Source organism: Sinohyriopsis cumingii, chromosome 15 (genome assembly GCF_028554795.1).
Source record: "Sinohyriopsis cumingii isolate HCF-2022 chromosome 15, ASM2855479v2, whole genome shotgun sequence".
NCBI classification, from domain to species: Eukaryota; Metazoa; Mollusca; class Bivalvia; order Unionida; family Unionidae; genus Sinohyriopsis; species Sinohyriopsis cumingii.
In genome coordinates this window covers 77,597,622-77,619,829 of record NC_142975.1, presented here as the reverse complement: position 1 = coordinate 77,619,829, position 22,208 = coordinate 77,597,622, and the positions used below count along the sequence as shown (strand labels likewise).

The following is a 22,208-nucleotide window of genomic DNA, read 5'->3' as shown; positions in this document are numbered from 1 at the left end:
GGGACAGGACAAGATTAAAATCTTCATTTCCTTGTATTTGCATCATAATTTCCTTGCATGTGTCAGTGTGAATCGCTTTCTACCCCAGCTAGGTCAAAAGTAGTATTGATTTCATGCTTTGAAAAAGAGGCAGGCATCCGAAAGAACATCTGCTAGCCAAAGGTAATCAAATTTATTTTGTTCAACATCAACCCATGGTGTGTTTAACTAGCTGAAACAGTATTTGAACAAGTGCCCTCATGAGGATAAAATAGTCCCTCTATATAGGAAATGAAATCAATCAACCAAGGGGTTGATGTAGAACAAGTGGATTGACAACCCTTGACTTGTGAAGATGCTGAAAGAATGACAACTGGTATAAATAGGATGTGGTTTACATGCTGTTTTTGTGACAATACTTCCTAATGTTGAGTTGTCTTGTATTATGAGCCATAATATGTCATAATGGCATTGACAGCAATATTGTGACGTTTCCTAAATACATTATTTAGAAAAAAATATGAACTTTAGAGTTATGCATGCCTCAAGCATTTGTGCTGGTAATGTAGTGTATTTTCTTCATTAATACTAAGATGTGACATACCCTCCCTCCCATATGTACTCGACGAGTCTGACTGCTAACTGCAAAGACCCAGATCTGCCATGGTTTGCTGGCAGATTAGGGTTTGTGCAGTTTGATAGGAGTAATCAGTTTAACAATTAACATAGACCCTGATCTGCAGGCACATTATGCTAAGGAATGTTGGGATCTTTGTAGTTTTAAATTTGACTTGTATGCCAAGTACATATGTCATGTAAAAAAGTTTACAGTATTTGACCATTATCTTGGGAAAGGAGGGTGGGATTGTGGGTTATATAAAATGTATGCTGATATGGTTTTTTTTTTTTCTTTCTGTGTAGGAAAGAAGCTTAAAATATTTGCAAATTCAGAAAGGCAATAAAATTAATGAAGGTTTATTCTTATTACAAAAAATGCAGGTCTACACTTTGGATATTGGCAATAGCAGATTAAGTAAACTATTATGAATATCCTGTATATGCTAGTATACTGAATTAATAAAAATCCACAGTAATTATGGTTAGATGTAATTTACTGTTATTGCCGGGGGCCATGAGTGGCTGAGTGGTCTAAAGCGCTCTCTGTTACGGATCACTGCCATCTCACCTCTGTCTGCGTGGGTTCGAGTCTTGGATTCAGCCAATGTGGGTATGTGAGAAAGCCTCCAGTAGCTTCTCGTGGGTTGGTGGTTCTTTCCAGGTTTTTTCCGGGTTCTTCCTCCACCATTAATACTGGCCGCCATGTATCATGTGCTGAAAAATGGCGTTAAACCCAACAACAACAACAACAACTGTTATTGTCATAATTGAATTGTGAATGTTTTGGGTGCATTACCATTTTAATGTTCTTAAAATGTTCAGTTCAAGTATGCATTAAACATAAAGTTGTAGATCAGATTATTGGGAATTCACTATTATTCCTGTGTTCCAGTTTTCATGGATTATCTGGCTGCTTCAAGTCACAAATTTTAAGACAAGTATGTGGAAATTACAGGACCTTTTACAGATTCTAAGACTTGTCAGAGAAAATTACAGAATGCTCTTCCACAATCCAAGAATTTAAAAAAACTAATGAAAATGTCTTACTTTGCTAAACCATGAAAATTGAGACCCACAAGTAATTAAGTTTGCAGTATTTGTCAACTTCAACAGGAGCATGGCATTAAACCAGTCCAGCTGGTCTAAATTTGTTGCAACATTAGAACTTGTATGTTAATCTGTCCTTGTACTGGGACAAGGATGTACTCAAAGTTTAGACATTTTATGAAAGCAGGATCACTTTCTAGGATAAATAATTTTATTAAGACAGTTAATTTGTGTTTAAACTCTAGTCAGGAACAAGGTGGTTTGTCAACGTAAACTCAGAGACCAGAAATATTTCTTGGAAATGAATGTAGTTCTCCAATCCTATATGTTTTCCATCTAGTTCTAAGTCCTGTGTAGTTGTAGAATTTCTAAATATGGTTTTTCATAGACAGATGTTACATTCTTTTTAGTGTTTGTTAAAAAACACATTTTAAGTCTTGATGTAACATGTCATACGTTAGTCAAGGGAGATGATGTTTCATCCTTTATTATAGTAATCATGATTTCTTGCAGGAGGTTTTTTTTTTTTTTTTACGGCTGTTGCACATTAATTAGTCCTCACTCTCGCAGTGGTTTAGTGGAGTATGAATAATGATTAGTGCCTTGATTGACCATTTTTGATTTTTCTTTTGTCTCTATAATTATTAGTCCCATTTAATCAGAAAACAACTTGGTCAACATGTGTATGCATATTTAAAAGTTTAAAATTTAATAATTTTTTTACTATTATAGCTGGGCTTTGGAAAAAGTATGCCTACAGGCTGCATCTGGATGGATAATCTTGCTGAGACGGTGACGGACAACTTCTTGTGTCGACAGTTCAGTCGCTTTGGTGGTGTCTCCCATGCAGTCGTGGATCGGCTAAAAGGGCAGGGACTGGTCTTCTTTGATAGCATGGAAAATGCCCAATTCGCCTTGCCTGAAATGAGAAACAGGATTTGGAATGGGAAGAAAATCCATGTAAGTCTGAATCACTTTTCACAATTATGTCAGATTTATATATAATTATATATATGCTAATTATCAGAAATGAAAATTTCAGTTGCATAGATACAATAGCCATTTTTTAAAAATATAATAGCTAGCTGCTTTTTGTGTTGCAACTGCATGTTCAGACGTACTTATCATTCATGTGGTGGTGTTGGTTTTGTGGTTCTAAGCAGTGTTGAAGATTTATGCTGAACTTTTTCAAAATCACATATAGGAACAGTAAGTACATCAACACAGATGTTTGTTAGATGTCTGGTTGTGGTGAAAAAGGTTTTTAAATATACTGCACTTTGATCTAGCTGTTGTGTAAATAATAATTGCAATCTGATATCTTTGTGTGTCAAGCCTTAAGAATCAGTATGAAAATTCAGTTTTGCTTCCTTGTTGTATGCGTGTGTGGTGGGGGAGAAATTTGATCACTTTCACATTTTAATATTTTCTTTGCCTTGTTCAAGTTTCAGTTTTCTGTTTTTTTTCTGTCTCAAATCTTGTACGTGTCTTAACCATTGATAGAAGCAGATGGCTATTAATTTTTGGGTTTTTATTTCCTGCTTGATAAGCGAAGTTTTCTTCGCTTCATTTTCATCAAAATTTAGCAATAGACTACACTTCGTTAGGAGAATCTCCCCATTGATTCTGAGGTCATGAAGTGCAAGGTCAGGGTCACTTGAACTGACAGGTCTTGCAATATAAATAGGACAAAATATGCTGATGCATCATCAGATACAGGTGGAGATACAAAAACAAGAGAGACCTTGAACAGTTGTTTTCATACTGTATGCCGTTAACAGCATTGGTAAGAATATACACAACAGTTGTTTTCATACTGTACATATTGTATGCAGTTAACAGCCTTGGTAAGAATATACACAAAAGTTGTTTTCATATTGTATGCAGTTAACAGCATTGGTAAGAAAATACACAACAGTTGTTTTCAGACAGTATGCAGTTAACAGCGTTGGTAAGAATATACACAAAAGTTCTTTTCATATTGTACGCAGTTAACAGCGTTGGTAAGAATATACACAAAAGTTTTCATACTGTACGCAGTTAACAGCATTGGTAAGAATATACAAAAAGTTGTTTTCATACTGTATGCAGTTAACAGTGTTGGTAAGAATATACACAAAAGTTGTTTTCATACTGTATGCAGTTAACAGTGTTGCTAAGAATATGCACAAAAGTTGTTTTCATACTGTACGCAGTTAACAGCATTGGTAAGAATACACAAAGTTGTTTTCATACTGTATGCAGTTAATAGCGTTGGTAAGAATATACACAAAAGTTGTTTTCATACTGTATGCATTTAACAGTGTTGGTAAGAATATACACAAAACTTGTTTTTAACCTGTATGCAGTTAACAGCATTGGTAAGAATATACACAAAAGTTGTTTTCATACTGGATGCAGTTACCAGCATTGGTAAGAATATACACACAACTTGTTTTCATACTGTATGCAGTTAAGTGTTGGTAAGAATATACACAAAACTTGTTTTCATACTGTATGCAGTTAACAGCATTGCTAAGAATATACACAAAAGTTGTTTTCATACTGTATGCAGTTAACAGTGTTGCTAAGAATATGCACAAAAGCATATTTATGACCCAGATTTCTTTGTCAGCCATTCTTATATTTGGCCGTTAATCACATGTCAGTGAGAAGAGCCATCTTAAGATCAATTGGCTTTTTAAAAATAAATATTATACATTTTACACTTTTGTTCTTTGGTTTTCAGATTGACTTTGCGAGCCGTGACTGCCAGGATAGATTCTTTGTAAAGATGGAGGAAAGTGGGCAGCTGCGAGAAGGAGATCGACCTGATACACGCAGAATTTTCAAACAGCAGGTTGAGAACTACTGGGAGGAAGGGTATGATATTAGGTTTTCCTCTGAACCACATCCATTTTATGGTTTAATTTCAGGTCACTGTGGTCATTATTTGAAAGGGTTTATCATCCCGAAGGCTTTCACAGTTTTTACCATTACATTTGTATGACACCAATTCACTGATAAGATGATGTGTGTGGGGTGGTGTGCCCTTCATTTTGGGATCATTAGAACCAAACTTTTACATTTTCTCATTTTTATTAATATCCCATTAATCCCACAGACCATGTTCTAGAAAAGACGGCATCTATGTAACTGCGACATAAGTGTATGCTTGTCTGTAGACTGGCATGCACTTTCCTAACAGTATTATGTTCTATTTATAGCAGTTACCTTATTTCCAAGAAACATGCTGATTTCTGTTTTTGACCTGTTTCTATTTATAGCAGGTGCATGGCTTAGTGAGGAGAGAACAGACTGGTTTTCTAACTTTAATCTATGCTCGCATATTCTTTGTTCTAATTAATATCTGGTACAGAACCAGTCTATAGATATTTGGCGCTAAAAGTCAAGACAGACATCTAGTCGATGCGAGTGTTAGAACAAAAATATTTTAAAAATAATTTCACAGATGGATTAGGAAAAGATGAAAAACCAATTCAGAGATGAATACATGAATTACACAATACAGCGTTCCATTCTAGGGCAGCTTCATGCCCCTTGCAGGCTACGTGGAAAGGATTTTAATATTGATCATGGTGGTAAAACAAAGAAACCTTGAATTAGCTCATTTTACTAACTCCAGTACTAAGGTAACTTCTTTTTTACAGCAGAACTTAATTGTGGACATGAATTTTATAAATGCAGAGGTGTTATCTACCGAGTTCTTAATAGAACATGGACTACCCCTAGCGGTAGAAGAATACATTGGTCCTTTGTTCAAACAAATGTTTCCCGATTCCAAAATGGCAGAAAATATGCATGTGCATGAACAAAATCATCTAATATTGTTAGGTGATTAGCAGAAAATACTTCACTTAAAATTGCAGAAGCCATGAAAATTGGGCTGTTTAGTTTTGCAACAGACAGGCGTATTGATTATGACAAAAAGTTGTACCCAGTCTATGTAAGAGACTTTGACAACGAAAAGGGCAAAACCAGAGTGCATTTATTTCATTACCAGAATTAATATTAGATTCCACTGGAGAAAATATTTTTTATTTGCTTGATAATGCTTTGAATAAACATAAGTTGTCAGAACTGTATGTGTTTTCAGCTGATAATGCATCAGTGATGACTGGAATTCATAAAGCTCTCTGTTACGGATCACTGCCATCTCACCTCTGTCTGCGTGGGTTCAAGTCTCGGATTCGGCTAATGTGGATATGTGAGAAAGCTTGCCAGTAGCTTCTCATGGGTTGGTGGTTCTTTCTGGGGTTTTCCCGGGTTCTTCCTCCACCATTAATACTAGCCGCCATGTATAGCCTATCATGTGCTGAAAAATGGCATTAAACCCTACAACAACAACAACAACAACAACAACATAAAGGATTTGCATTCTATATTTTAAAAAAAGTCTTAATCATTGTACATATCAAGATGTATGATGCACCATGCTGCAGGAAAGTCTGCTGATAAATTAGAAGGAGAACTCTTGAAGTATCGGGTTGGCACTCTACCTGACAATGTACTTCATGTGGACAGAGTTGATCTTTTTTATCTTATTTCCCAGCTAAAAGACCCAATAACCGTAAGATATAAATTTCCTCTTTGTCAGGTTATGAAAGGAATATTGGTTCAATACCATTCTAAAGCTGACTGTGAGAGATTGTTCAGTATTGTTGACAAAAATAAAACTGAATTCAGATCCAGGCTTTGTAACCCAGCACTTAGTGCTCTGCTGGTGTGCAAAACATAATGAAAACTTGAAGCAGTAATTGATGTTAAAAGTCCAGAGGCATAAATAAATCATTTTGTACATATGCTTATTGAATTTTTATCATGTTATATGTGAATTACTCTTTTTCTGCTTGGATTACTCTTTTTGTCCACTTGGATTACACTTTTTCCTTGCCAGGGTTGGCATGTATGTATATAGTTGGGATTTTGCTTATAAAATAGTACACGCATACTTTCACATCACCTAATTCGAGACAAGTTACTGTAGTAGGAAGGATTCAAATAAATCTGTAGATTTGGGGGTTTTTTTGTATCATCTTTCAGTGTTGTATTTTGGATTTGATCTCTGTATATGCAATCTTTGATAATGATTGGTCAGAATTTAATAATCAATAATTAGTTCCACATTACAGATGATCGATTATAATCTGTTACCAAGAGCAAATTTTAATTTCCGTTTGTTATACGGATATATCTTTGCTCAAAAGTTCAGAATGTTAAAAATGTAGGGGAGTTAATCTTCTCATCATTTATATATTTCAAACTTGAAGCATGAGATCAGGAAGTTTTATTATTGAAAAGCAGAACAATTTCTGTGTTTATCTTGCGTTGAATTCATTTTTACCTTTTTCAAGCATCCACCTTTAAGTAGCATCAAGTAGTCACTGTTGTGCTGACATGCCATAAAGCAATACTACAAACCATCTTTGCCAGGATTTCCATTACAGTATCAATGTAATCTGTTCTATTTACTCTCTTTTTGAAAGTTGGTGAGAGTGTGCTTGAACTTTTGGTCTTTAGTTTCCTTAGCGCTTTAATTGTGGAAGTTGTAAAAGTTGAGAAGATTCTTTCACAAGTAAATGAAGAATGCTTTATTATCAGCATAAACTATAGATAGTTAACAAATTGCTATGTTTATGCCCCACCAGTAAGGGGCATATAATGTTATACTCATCCTCCCATCCATCAGTCTGTCACATCATGGTTTAGGTTTGGACCTCTCCTGTAGCCTAGTGGTTAGAGCGTCCGCCTCGGATGCGGGAGGTCATGGGTTCGATCCCCGGTTAAGTCATACCAAAGACTTACAAAAATGGTACTAACAGCTGCCTCCCTAGGCGCTCAGCATTAAGAGGTTAGTGTTAGGACTGGTCAGCCTGGTGTCAGGATAATGTGACTGGGTGGGACATCATGCTACATGACTACGGCATGATGCCCCAGTGCTGGACATCACTATAAACTGTCACACTGCAGACATCATAGTGATATGACTGAAAAATTGTTAAAGCTACGTTAAAAATCCAAATCCCACACACACTGGTTTAGGTTTGCATTTAGGTTATTTCAGACCCTGTAGTTTGGTACCTGCTTTCTTAGAACAGTTTTTACTTTTAGAAGTAGATATTTTAATGTTGTGCCATTGTATTTCTTTGCATGTTGAATATATTAGTAGTTTCCAAAGAAGCTTGTGCTATTGGAACATCTACGGCATACAGCTAACAATTGATACATTTCACCATTTTCCATGCATTTAAAGTCACACCAAGTCCAAAGAGCTCTCTCTGCCGGCATATTCAGCATAAGGTCTGGTGTCAGGATAATGTGACTGGGTGGGACATCATGCTATATGTCTGCGGCATGATGCCCCAGTGCTAGACATCACTGTAAACTATCACACTGCAGACATAGTAGCGATATAACTGAATTTTTTTAAAAGCTACATTAAAATTCCAAATCACACACACACACGGCACATGACTCTGTTAAAGAATACTCAGGGCAAAGGTTTTAATTCATCCAGTGAATCTTCGTGTAATGGAAACTGATGGCAATAGAAAGAAGAAGAATGCTTTGAAAACATGGCGTACCGTATTGTTGAGAGAGATTATGACATGAAAGTTTAGATAAAGGTTTAAAAAATGTATGGAAATGGGAATGGCTGGAGTGAAAAGTTGACAGAAATTTAGTTGGTCAGTTTATAAGAAAACTGAGCACTAGAGGACTGGCATTTTGTGACCTGCTCTTTGGTAATCATGGTTGGAACAGTTTGGAACAGCGCCTACAAAAGAAGCTGCATATTTAAAAATTGAAGCTCAGAAGGTATGTGAAAAAGTGCAATTAATTACTATAAGAAGAAAGATTTCTTGTCTGATCAATATATTGTTACAATCTCACTTTTAGCAGCGTCTTTTGTGAAGCCTGTTATGAACCGTAAAAGTTCCATGCACGACAAATTATGGTATCTTTTGTACTTTCAGCATTTCGATCTACCATATATACTTGCTTATAAGTTGATTCAAACTGCAAACAACTAAGATCCTCATCTGCCGTAGCATAATGCACCTGCAGGTCAGGGTCTGTGTTATTTGTTTGACTGATTCTAACAAACTGCACTGACCCAGGTCTGCCAGCATATTATCCAATGGCACATCTGTGCCTATCAGTTTGCAGCTGGACTAGACTTTTAAGTCAGTATAAAGAGTAATGTAGATGTTCTTATTTGGTGTAGTCGTACAAATTTTGAAGGAGCACACATTAGATGCCTCCAAGCTGCATGTGGTTGTTTCCCAGCATCCTTCCAGGTTAGCTTCAAAAAGAAACATACCATGTTGCAGTCTGCCTCTTATTTTTCCTCAGTATCGAGGCAGAGAAATACCACATCACAAGTTCCTCTGCACAACCTCCTCCACCTCCACCTGTTCTCAACAACGCAACAAATTCCACTTCCTTTGTCAGGGGCCGAGGTTTCAAACGACGCGGAGGCTTTAACCGGGGACGAGGACGTGGTTCAGGACCTGGAGATCTTAATTGGGGCCGTGGAGGACGCTTCCACAATAACTTTGAGGAATTCTCGTCACCGTCTTCAAGGAGAAAGTAAGTTTAGAGCAGGGGTGGTATTTTACTTAACACCACCTTGATTAAATATAACCAATATTTACTTATAATTAATAATTATTTCATTAGAAATATCTGGTGCAAGAGGTGGCATGTCACATTAGAGGACTTAAAAAAGCTTCTGGTACTATAAACTTTAGAAGAATTGAAAGAAAATGATTTCGAATGTTAAACTCCAATGTTGAAAAAAGTTTTTATTTTGCCAGTAGTCTACAGCTGTATTAAACGATAAGCTGAGGAATATATTGTATTATCATTAGTCTGGAAATATTAGCATGCGAAAGAGAATTGGCTGGGTTTACAAAGCAAATAGTAGAACTATTAGTGCAAGAAACTTCTTTATGTGCAAATCATAGCATGTAAAGAGATGCAAAAAATCTACTTATTTAGGTGTATACAGATAGGGCTACTGAAGTCCAGGCTCCAGTGGTATAGATGTACTGCAGATATCTTGTTTGTTCTTTTTGGGGTTTGATCTTAAACTGAAATGGAACTGTCTTCAAGTTTTGAGAATGTTGGCATTAATTTTACCTTGAGAGTTCCCATCTGTGCTTCAACAGATGTTTTTTTTTAGTTATATATAGATCATTTGGTTTGATTGGATTAAAGTTGGTTAAACAATACTGATTAAATCTTGTGCATTGGAATTTTATTGAGTACAGCTGATATCTGTACCAATTATTGCAGGTCAGAGTAAGATAACATTTTTGGAAAGTTATGGAAATTCTTTGAAAGACTTGAACTAGATCCTAATCCAAGCACAATAAATTCGTTAAGTGAAACCCCTGTTATCTCACATCTGTTGGATCAGAATAAATATCCACCAGTCACTATCATAAGATAAAAAGTGGCCTTGTGTTGGAGGTATCTATTAATATCTGTAATTCCTGTTCATACCGAATTTATCTGTTTAATATATTAATTGAGCAAATACCTATGCTCTACACAGGATGATTTACAACAAATCCGACATGCAGCAAAGATTGTGTGTTCATCCATGCAACAAGTAAATAAATGTTGCCTAAATGGTCAGCATACTTGCTGGAATAACATGGTACCCTGAAAATGCAACAATTGCAGTACAGATATAGAATGCATTCATCATGAGCGGCAGAAGTGTAGTAAAGGTGGACCTGCCAACTCTTAAGATTCTGCTGCAAGTCTTATGAAAAGGACCTTTAAGATACGGACTTAAGGAATACAAACAAAAACTACAGAAATAAGATTGTCGGGTAATGTCTGGATAATTGGCTTTGGATCCAGGTTTGATATTAGATTTAGTGGAGTTAATCAGAGAATGAGACTAACTTTAAGGCAGTACCTCAGGTGCTTTAAACTGCAAACATTTTTTCATGCAAATCGTATTCATGGTCAGATTGTTGACTAAAAGTTTTAAAAGATGCCGTACAACAAGCAAGATCTGTTGAAGACTAAGGGAAAATAAGCCTCTATAAAACTGTTAATAATCAGCACAGAAGAGTAAGAAGGAATATTCAGACTATTGTGAATAAAAACAGGAAGGGATATGATTACGTTTATTGGACATAACATATCAGTTTGGATAATTCTCGTGGTTGGAGATATGAGTTGCCGTCTTGATGTGAAATTTTAAAAAATCCAAGAATTACGTCAAGTTGAGAGATAGGAACAATCCATTGAGTTGAATAGGGTTTGGAACTGAAATTTGTGTAGCTGTAGTACTACTAAATAAGGTAGGTGTATGTGCACTTTACAAACTTTTCAGTTGAACATGTGGACTGTTGCTGCATCAATTTTGAATACCAAACATTTTAAAATTTCATGTTTTCCAACTTTACAAATAGCAGTACATGATATTTTGTTATACCTTGAATTATGTTAGTTTAATAGCTTATTGTTTTAAAATATTTATCTTTATTTTTTTATATTAAATATAGATTTAACCAAAATTAGCATAGGGTAGTATGTTCATTGTGTCCAAGACAATGATCATCCATCCATCCATGATATCGGGTTCAAGGTAAACAACTATTAAAACAAAATTTGTTAAGCAGGTACGGGTATCATGTGAACAATATAACTTAAGCATATAAGAAAATATTTTTGTTACAAAATTTGGTGTGTTGAAGTTTCTCAAGATTATACTAGATGGTTGCAGTACTAAGCAAATGACGGAAGAAATGGACTTGATTCTCAGATTTTCTTTTTGGCCAGTAGAACGTCAGTCCCTTCAAGGGATTTGTGTTATAATTTTATATCGAGCTTTTTTAGAATTCAGTTTTTCTATCTAGGCACATATTACTGTGGCTGTCATTTGTTGCTGACAAATCTTTTCTTATTTTCTCTTTAGTCAGTTTGATGAATACCAGGCAAGTGGAACGTATCCAGAAGAAAATTCCTATGAACAGGAGTTACGTGCATATGGTTTCAGCCAAAGAGAACGACGGGAGCGTTTGAGTCAGAGCCCCGGTCATTATGAGGATTATGAATATGAGGAAGGTTCTCAAAGTGGTCGGAATTTTGAGAGATTTGAAAAGTATGGTAAAGAAGGTCGTTTTGATTCATATCGGAGTGATAGCCCAGGAAGCGATGTGGAAATACGTGAGGAAGATTCAAAATATAGAACGAGAGATGAGAGATATTACAAGGATAAATATTATTCAGAGCAGGTGTCTAGAGATCGGTCTGTGAGTAGTGACAAAGAACAGCAGAAACTTAGGTTATCATCGGACATCGCTAGTAATAGGAGCTGGTCTCCTACTAGTAAAGAAAAACGAACTAAAGAATTGCCGATGTCTTACCGATCTCAGACCCCACCGACACCAACAGAAAATGAACCTGTGTATCATTCAAGGGATCATAGTCCAACAGATAGTGCTTACAGAAAATACGGGGATTATAAAAAACGTTTAAGTGCTGGAAGTGGTGATGGTGACAAGGATACTAAATCTGCTGTTTGGAATATAACACTTGCCAGTACAGGATTAAGAAAAGAAATTGAGTCAGTTAAGACTGAAGAAAGAAATGCACGAAAGCGATCATATGATGATATAACTTCTAAAGGTATTGTGAGGCATGATCTAACTGTACCTAATCTTGAGCGGCAGTCTAGTCGTGGAAGTCGGACTAGTTCTGTGGATTTGGATAAATTATCAGCCAAGGTTGGGAAGTTGAAATCTGAAGTGCATGAACGGACGTTGGGAAAGTTAACTGGTACTAGTCCTAGTTCAGGAAGTTCTCATGGTGAGTCCGATCATGGCTCCCTAACAGAGTCTGAGTTGTTAAAACTTCATAAGGAGAAACAATTATTGCTTGATAAATTGAAACAGTTGGAAGATAATGGAAGTACTAGTGATAATGAGTCAAATGAGTTAGAGGACACGAGGCGTGTGATAGCTAAAAAGCCTCGTTTGGACCTCGCGTCACAAAATGTGGCAAAATATTTACAGAAGGCAGATAAACTTGGTTTATCAAGCCAGGAAAAGATTCGTTTACTGGATGTTTCAAAAAGTTGTCGCAAACAAATGGAGGATTTACGTAAACATGAAGCTTATCTCAGGGAACAAAAAGCTAAGAGTACTGTTGAAAATGCTAAAAAGGACACAAGTTTTAGTGATAATGATGAATCCCATACAGTTTCACCAAAAGATATTCCAACAAGTTTCCTTCCTAAGAAAAGGCGGAAGGTAGATGGTTCAGATATGGAGGAAAGTTTAAGGAGTCGCTTTTACAGAATGAGAAAAGATCAAGAGGAAGAGGGCATGTTTAGTAGCGAGGATGAAAAAGATTCAAAGAGGTCTCAAATAACTGAAAATATTTTTAAACAGTCGAGTACTCATTCCAAGGATGAAAGTCGTCGCATTTCTTCAGGAAGTGAATCTGCTAAAGAACATGGAGATCGAGTTCGAAGAAAAGAGGATAATGTACCACCAATTATTCCATTAGGAGATGATCTTCCAAACCCAGATTTGAAAGACCCACGGACTTACAGAACCAAACTGGAGGACACAACTATGTCTCTGCCGCTACCCAAGTTTGCTCAAAGTTTGCCTCATGTTACGTCTCCACTTTCGTCACCTGTGCCACATTTGTCATCCAAACAATTCTCTGATCTCCCATCTCAATCGGCTGCAGCAAAATCTGCCAGCAAAAGTGACACCTCCCAAGATTTGTATGATCCTAGTAAGCCTACTGAGCCGTCGGATCAATCGCCATGCTTTTCACCACAAAGCAGCAGCAGTAAAACTCAGTCACCTAATGGGTCACCGCCAGGATCATCATCTGGTAATTCAAAAGGAAATTCTGACTCAGTGGAGGGAGACTATAATGGAAGTCAGTTCAAAACTGATTTGCCAGAACAGAAACCAGAACCATCAGTTGGAAACAAGGTTGAGGACAGTAAAGAAAAACTTGAATTAGAGGACCATGATACATTCTCAGACAGTAACAGTGAACATAGTGATTCAATTGATATGGAAAATTTATCAATAGAGGAACGAATTCGTCGTTTGGATGAAAAGTTATGTCAGGCACAGGTGGCAACTGCAACATCAAAAACACTGACATCAGTTGCATTAACAGCTAGTCCAAGTTCAAATGTGTCATCATCACTTGCATCCTCCACAGCAGTCACAACCAGCCCAGTTGCATCATCTTTATATTCAAAATTCAGGATCAGGAAGAAAAATGAACCATCATTGCTGGGAAAGGAGACGAGTGAGCCATCAGAAATTGTTAAACAGGTGTTGTCTAAATCAAGTGTTTTTGATCAAGATTCTAAACGACTGGAGCAAATATCGGAGAAATATGAACCTAAAGAAGTTAGTTTAAACCTCGATGAATCGCCAAAAAAAGGCCCCTTTAGAACTAAAGCAGCGGCAAAGGAAATGCCCTTAGCCACATTGCCAGGTTCATTGATGGAGCGCTTAGGTCAGACCTCATCATTTCCTACATTAACTGTCAATACATCACTTGCCAATCAGAGTTTCATCTCTGTTGTGACTCCAAACAAATTTGGTGAATCACCACTCAAAGATACAAGCTCATCAGAAGTATCGACACCAAAAATGAGCCCAGCAATTGATCAGAATGGGGAATCTACTCGTGGATCTTCATATTCATCACCAAATGTGAACACAATGCCTTCAATTGATGGACCAATAACGCCTGTTTATCATTATGAAGGTCTTGATGCAGAAGTTCTACCTCCGAAGCTTGAAACTCCTCTGAAGTCAAGTATGAATCATAGTTTATGGACACCAGATGACTCAGATTACCAGCATCTCTTGATAAAGGCACCAGAATTAGAAAAGCAAGAGAATCTGGAGATATCAGTGCATTCATCTTTGAAGCCATTGTTGGCAACAAGTACAAGCCAGAATCAGGAACTAAATTCTGAGTTGATAACCTCACTAAATGGCAGCCCCCTTACTTCACAGATCTGCACATCAAAGGCATCACCAAGAATGTCATACAGTCCTGTACCAACTCTTTCTGCCAAAAAGGAACCATTTATGGGAATAAAGGAAAATGATTCCTTAAGTAAAGATACTGCAGAAAAGAAGGAAACAGTACCACCAAAAGAGCCAACACAAGACAGTACCTACAAACCAGAAATGTTTGGTGTTTGCATTGTCAAAGAGTCTGTTCCCAAGAAGGAGACTGGTTTTGAATCTTCCAGTAGTAAAGACATGAAGCGAGATGCTTTTAATTTAGATATATTTGGAATGTCAACACCACTTGTTTTTGGTAAGAGAAAAGCTGATGAGAGTTCTAAAACTGAATCTGGCGGGGTAGAGAAACCAATGGAAATAGATTCATCAATTGACGAAAAGGAAGTAAAAACTGTTAATGTTTCTGATGAGAATAAAGTTGAGAACATGTCAGTTGATACTACAAGTAACAAGCCCTCAACAGACAAAGTGAAAATGTCCTCTGAGAAGAAGAAAACTGAGAAAGAGGCTAAGAAAGAAATTTTAAAGCAGGACAGCTCAAAGGAACCAGATAGTAAGAAATTGAAATCATCTAAAGATAAAAAATCTGATTCCTCCAAAGAAGAGAAACACTTGAAAAAGAGTAGCAGTAAAGACATTGATAAGAAGATAGAGCATCACAGATCTTCATCCTCATCAGATAAAAAGGAAAAAGACAAACAAAAAGCAAAATCAGAAAAGAAGGACAAAGATGGAGACAAGAAGTTAAAGGAAAAGAAAGATCAGGAAGAAAAGAAGGAGAAGGATGACAAGAAAGAGAAAGAAGACAAGAAGGAGAAGGAAGACAAGAAAAAGAAGGATGGAGAAAAGAAAGAGGAAAAAGAAAAGGAGAAAAAGGGTGACAAGAAAGATGAGGTTAAGAAAAGTGAAAAGAAAGATAAACCTGAGAAGAAGGACAAAGATGGTGACAAGAAAGACTCACATAGACATGACAAACATAGTAGCAGCAAGTTCCCAGACAAAAAACTGCCTAGAACAAGTAAAGATGCAAGTTCTGATGGAAAAGAAAGCACAAAAGATTCTGACAAAAAGACGAAATCTTCTAAATCGGAGAGTAGTCATAAATCTAAGAAACCAAAAGAAGAAAGCTCAGGTGATAAAAGTAAAGATCAAGAAAAGGACAAAGCCAAGGATGTAGAGAAAAAGGACATTGACAAGGAGAAAAAGGAACAGGACAGGGAGAAAAAGGACATGGACAAGGAAAAGAAAGAAAATGACAAGGAGAAAAAGGAACAAGACAAGGAGAAAAAGGAACAAGACAAGGACAAAAAGGAACAGGATAAGGAGAAAAAGGAACAGGACAAGGAGAAAAGGGAACAGGACAAGGAGAAAAGGGAACAAGACAAGGAGAAAAAGGAACAAGAGAAAGAGGTTGTGAAAGATCAGCCTAGTAGTGATAAAAGCAAAGAGAATGTTCTGAATGAAATGACTAATGATCAGAATGAGAAGACCAAGGATACAAAGGAAAAGAGCAAAGACAATATAGCAGAGAAATGCAAAGATCACAAGGCCAAAGATCACAAAGAAAAGGACAACAAAGACCCAGATGTTATGAAAGGATCAAAAGCAGGTACGTCTTCCTCAGAGAAATCTAAATCCTCGTCAGAAACAAAAACCTTAGAAAAATCGAAGTCTGAAAAAGATAAAACCTCGAAAGAAAACAGCAAGACTAAAAGTGGAGGAGAGAAGAAAAGCAAAGACTCCAGTACTAAACAGCCAGATTCAAGTACTTCAAAAAAGACAAAAGAATCGGGGGATTCTGAAAAGAAAAGGTCCAAGTCAGAGAAAAGTGGTAGTAAGTCATCAAAATCTAGCAGTGAAAATTCTAAAGATGATTCAAAATCCAAGGAGAAGGAAAGCACAGAGAAAAAGGAAAATGATAGTGCTGGTAAAAAAGAAAAGGACAGTTCCTCAAAGAAAGAGGTAGATAGCACTGATAAAAAGGATAAAGAGAAAGAAAAAAATAGTTCAGGGAAGAAGAAGAAGGAGAGAAACAGTGCAAATTACTTTGCTGTTGAGCTTGACTTTGAACCTTACATGTCTATGTATGATAAAGTGAAACGCAGATCCACTGAGAAAGATAAGGAAAAAGAAATGGAAGATGTGAGGAGGAGATTTTCAAAAATGCAAAAAGGCAGTCGCAAAAAGACCTCAAGATCTAGTGACCATTCAGATGACAGCATGGAAAATTCTGATGATGAAGATGCTTCAGGTTGTACTGAAACCAAAGAGGAGAAAAAGGGGAAGTATATCTTTGAGAGTTCATCAGAATTGAGCAATAGCTCCTCAGAAGAGGCTATTTTTATGTCCAAACCCAAGGGCAAAATCCAGACTTTGAAAAAGAAACCCAAGAAGTTTTTTGAGATATACTCCTCAGACTCTGAGGAAGATGAAGAAGTACTTAAGCAGCCTGACAAGCCAAAACCCAAAAGTCCAACTCCAAAATCAGCTACACAGAAGGTGGAGAAAAACAAATTTCTGGCTGATTCTGATGACATGGATATTGAACTGGATAGTCTAAGTGAGCTTGATGTCAAGTCAGACAAAGTAGCAAAACCAAAAACTTCAAGGCCAAAGAAAAGTAACAAAGCAACTAAGAGTGATAAACCTGCCTCAAAGGAGAAGAAAGAAACCAAAGCCAAACCCCAGAAGCAGAGTAGTCTACTCTCAGATGACAGTGATGTGTTTTTCAAGGACAAAGGCTTAAGCGATACAGAGAGTGAACTGGACATCATCAAACCAAGTAAGAAGGTGATCAAGAAACAGTCAGATAAGAAAAAATCACCACCTAAAGGACATTCCATATATACATCATCTGAAGAAGATGATGATGAACTGTTCAGCAAGTTTTCATCTTCATTGAACAGCAACAGTAAAACATCAAGTCAGAAAGTAGCAGAGAAAGAAACACTAACAGAAGTCAAAGAACACCTAGACATGGAGCCAAAAAAGTCAGATCCAGAAAAAGAGCCAGTGAAACTCACAGAGGATAACACTGACATTCCAGTCTCAGATACAGAGACCAAATTACTCAAGTCCATTAAGAAATTAAAAGACAAAGATGGTAAATCGCAAAAAAAGCCAAAGAAGACAAAAAAGTCAGAGCCAAAAATTTCTAGTGATAGTGTTGGCTCAGAGGCTGAATCGGCTGTTTCAAATCTGTTATCAAGGCCTGAGGCAGAAGTCTTCTCAGAGACTGTCTTTGAAAAGGATGAACCAGTGGTCTCTTCAGAAGAACTTAAAATGGAAAAGGCAACCCCAGTACTGTCTGATAAAGAGGAGAGTAAAGAAAGCAGCACTAGAAACATTGAAGACAATGAAGCAAAGTCTAGCAAGAAAGGGAAAAAGCACAAGAAAGAGGGTAAAAAGAAGAAGAAAGACCAAGAAGAGAAGAATGATAATATATCAGAAGACTTAAATATAAGCCAAAAACAGAACAAGAGAACTTTATTAGAAGATTTGAAAATGACCGACTGCCTGTCAGGCACCAGTGTTTGTGAAAGTGACAAAGTGCTTGATCGTGTGATCAATAGGAAGAACAATTTGTTTGATGACTTGAGCAACATATCAAATATTGTTGTTGAGTCAGCAAAACTAGAGGAAACTTCATTTGTGGCTAGTGAATCCAGAGACAATATTTTTGACAAAATGACAAACATAACACAGACTAGCATTAATATTAAACCTGAAAAGGAAGGCAAGAAGAAACCCAAGAAAAAGAAAAAGAACCAGAAAGATGACAAGAAAGATTCCACCAAAAAAGATCACAATGAAAGTAAGAAAGAAAACTGTGAGGCCTCACATGAGAAAGACTTAATAGATAGCAGTTTGAAGGATGAGAATCCCTATGATCTCTGTGAGTCAAAACCAGAGATGCCAAATGATTTTGAGGTCAAATTGGAAAAAGGGGACTCAAAAATCGAGAATACATCTGAGCCAAAGGATGAGAAACCCCTAGCACAACTTGAGAAAGCTGAGAAAAAGAACAAGAAGAAAGAGAGGAGTGACAAAGACAACAGTAATAAAAGTGAAACTGACAAATCCAATAAGAAGAAGAAGAGAGAGGAAGTAAAATCAAGTACAGTCTCAGATATATTTGAATTTACAGAAGAGGATGAAGACAGCCTTCTGCCTTTGAAGGACATGCATGTAAAGCTTCATAGAAGCGAATCTGGTGGCAGTGGAAAGACACAGGAGGAGGTGAGAGATCCTGGCTTTGGAAAGACAAAGACTGGAGATAATAACTTTGATGCAGACCACATCAAAGAGGACAAGGTTGAAGAAATTGAGTTTCCTGAGGTTGAACCAAAAGAGGTTGTTGTTGAGACTAAAACTGAGGAGAAGCCAGAAAAAAGTAAGTCAAAGCCACGTAAGAGGAAATCCAGAAAGAACAGTAACAAGGGCTCTGAGGTGTCTGTAGAAGATGTGTTGAGCCCAAATGTTCAAACAGTTGAACCTCAGGAAGAAGAGATAGTGCCAGAACCCACGGATATATCTGAAGTAGAAGCTATCACTACTGAAATTGAAAGCAATAAACCAGATCAGACACTTGAGGCAGTTTCTAATTTGGAGAAGGAAAATCAGAGTCTTAAAGAAGAAGAGCAGACGGTTACAGAGGTTGTGACTTTTGACCCTCCAGTATCAGAGGAGCAAGAATTGGTAATTGATGAGGGAATACCACTGCATGTTGAGGATGAGACTACCAAGGCTATAGAATCTATTGTTGAAGATGAAACGGCCAATGCAGTAGCATCTATACTTCCACCAGAGGATATGGCTGCATTCTCAGTTTCATCCACAATATCAAACCAATCTAGTGTACAGGTTGAAGACTCCAGTCTTCCAGGTACCCAATTAAATGAAGCAACCACACCTCAGATCTTGCCAGAAGCTCAGTCTATTGAAATTGAAACATCTCAACCAGAACCAGAAAAATCAAATGCTACAACTCCAGGACGCAGGAAGAGAGGTAAAGGAAAGCGATCCAAGTCACAGAATAAGGAAGAATTACCTGCCCCAGCCCCAGAATCAGAATCTCAGCTAAGTGAAATCCCAAGTTTGACAGACCAGTCCCAGCCTGAAACAAACCAGTCTACAAATCAAGGTTTTAAATCACCCCAACAGGCTAGGGAAGTCTCTCAGGCAGACACAAATCAAGGTTTTAAATCACCCCAACAGGCTAGGGAAGTCTCTCAGGCAGACACATTTGGTCTTGGCTTCCTGTCAGACCTTGGGCAGCCTGACAAAAATGATGATGATGATGATGCTGGCATGGGTAGACTGCAGATTGACCTAGAACCTCCCAAGCAGGAGAGCACTGGAAAGAGGAGGAGGAGAGGTAGTAAACAAGCCAAAAATAATAAAACTACTGAGAACAATTACATGATCATGCCTTCTCCTGCTCAAGATGAATTTGATCCTCTGGAATCCACCCTTCAGGCATCGTTGGTGGAAGAATCAGATGATAACAAAGATTCATTCAACACTGATATAGAAACAGATAGCCAGTTTGATACCTCTAAGGGTGATAAAGAAGATGATCAGAGGCAAGACTTTGACTTCCTTTCACCTGATCAGGATGACTCATTGACAGACAAAAGATCCAGGAGAGGCAAGAGGCCCAAGAATTATAAGGAAATGAATTCTGGAATCTTGCCAAGGACAAATTCACCCAGATCCAAAACTTTGTCACCACGCTCGCCTAGAAATGCCATGTCACCTAAACAGTTGCACAAGTCACAGAATTCTCCAAAATCAGAAGTAACAAAAGCAGCGCTTAAGAGGATAACTTTTGGTGGTCAGAAGGGAACAAAATTTGAAGATCCATTTGACACAACTGCTGGGAAAGAAGATTCACGACATGGAAAAGTACAATCTCAGGAATTTTCTATGTTTGAAAATGAGGCAGCACCAGATATTGCTGGAGATAAAGCTCCAGATAGTGACAAAGGCCACAAAATGGGTACCAATGTGTTTGACTTTAATGATGATGCAGAGTTGCCCTTAGAGCCTGTTACCCTCCAACGTAATAGAGGGAGTCGACGTAAGAAAGGAGCTGAAGTACTTAGTCCTGAATCCAGAGCTGAGCAGGGATCGTTGATGTTAAGTCCAGAGCACAATTCTTCTGGAAGTGCAGATGACACAAAAGCAAGTCTTATCAGTCCAGAGCTTAAATTTGTCATTGGTAGTCCAAGACACAAGACAGACATCTTAGGAAGCCCCAGACACAAAATTGACTCTAATCACCCATCCAAGAAGATTGATCTTGGAAATTTGGATCTCAAGATGGGAATCTTCAGTCCACAGCCTGTCACAGCTGCTCATGTGGATGATGTTCATTCAGAGAAGAAGGCAGTTGAGGAAGAGAAGAAGCCAGAGCCACTATTTAAGGCCTACTTTGATAATTTGAAATTACCAAGGTTATGTGTCAAGCAAGAGACTGAGAAAGTATCGGCTGTCTTGGAGAAGAGGAGTGCAGAAGAGAAACATGAAGAGGCTGAGGTTAAGAAATTAAATTTTGGAGGTGAGTCATCAAAGGTGACCCCAGCTCCTTACAGTCTAGATACACTTAAGATTGTTTCTCCTAGGACACCTGCAACACCAATGAGCAATATTGACAGAATCATTGACAACGTTTCGAAAGGCATATTTGATGACATTGATGCAGAAAGGGATACACCAGTGTCATCCACACCTTCACTGATGTCAACAGTTGGACCTGTTACCATTACAGGAGTCATCAAGGCCACAAACAACAATCTCTTGGAAGGTCAAGGTCATGACTTGTCCATGGCACCAATAGAAGCAACCAATGTTGCACCTGCAATAACTGTAGGAAAACGACGGCAAACCAGAAATCGCAAGAGTAATGACGAACAGACAAAAGCAGGTCGTGGTCCAGTGATGAGTCCCCCTTTGATGAGCCCCCCATTGATGAGTCCACCTCTATCAATATCCACATCACCAACTATACATACACCAGGAGTTAAGATAGCTGAATTATCACAAGGTAGGTGGACATTGTGTTTCTGATTAAAAGATACCAGTAAATTTAACTTCTCAAAGTAATAAATAACAAACTTAGTTAAAATGCATTGCTGTTTTAAAAAATTTCTTCTTAAAGGTTAATTGTGCTGCACAGGGTGTGGATTTTTTTGAGAAATCAAGCATAATTGTACCACACTAACTTGAAAATCCACTCGCATTGTAAATTCATGGATGTGACTGATATCCTCATTTGACTCAGATGGACCTATGTAACTAACATTCATAAATGATGCCTTATTGTCATAAAAATGTTTGGACATCAAATAATTGCATTCAACGAAAAAACACCGCATTTTCAGCAAAGTAAAGAAAAGACTATATCCTCATGTTCATTATTGTTTTCTGATTTATTTTAGAAGAAAAACAAGCCCAAAATATGTTGTGTGTTTGTTTGTGTGTGTGTATGTATGAGAGAGAGAGAGTTTCCAGAACTTG

The 22,208-nt window shown here is 37.4% G+C and overlaps 1 protein-coding gene across 3 annotated transcripts in view; it reads left to right on the top strand.

Annotated features, from left to right (window-relative positions):
- The window catches only part of LOC149782122 (uncharacterized), a 132,309-nt gene that overhangs the window by 90,461 nt on the left and 19,640 nt on the right, over positions 1-22,208 (top strand). For all 3 annotated transcript variants that reach the window (XM_089933568.1, XM_089933567.1, XM_089933566.1), the window contains exons 10-13: positions 2,377-2,604; positions 4,373-4,506; positions 8,998-9,234; positions 11,585-21,735. In XM_089933568.1, coding sequence (XP_089789694.1) covers positions 2,377-2,604; positions 4,373-4,506; positions 8,998-9,234; positions 11,585-21,735 — 10,750 coding nt within the window. The remainder of the gene's footprint in view (positions 1-2,376; positions 2,605-4,372; positions 4,507-8,997; positions 9,235-11,584; positions 21,736-22,208) is intronic.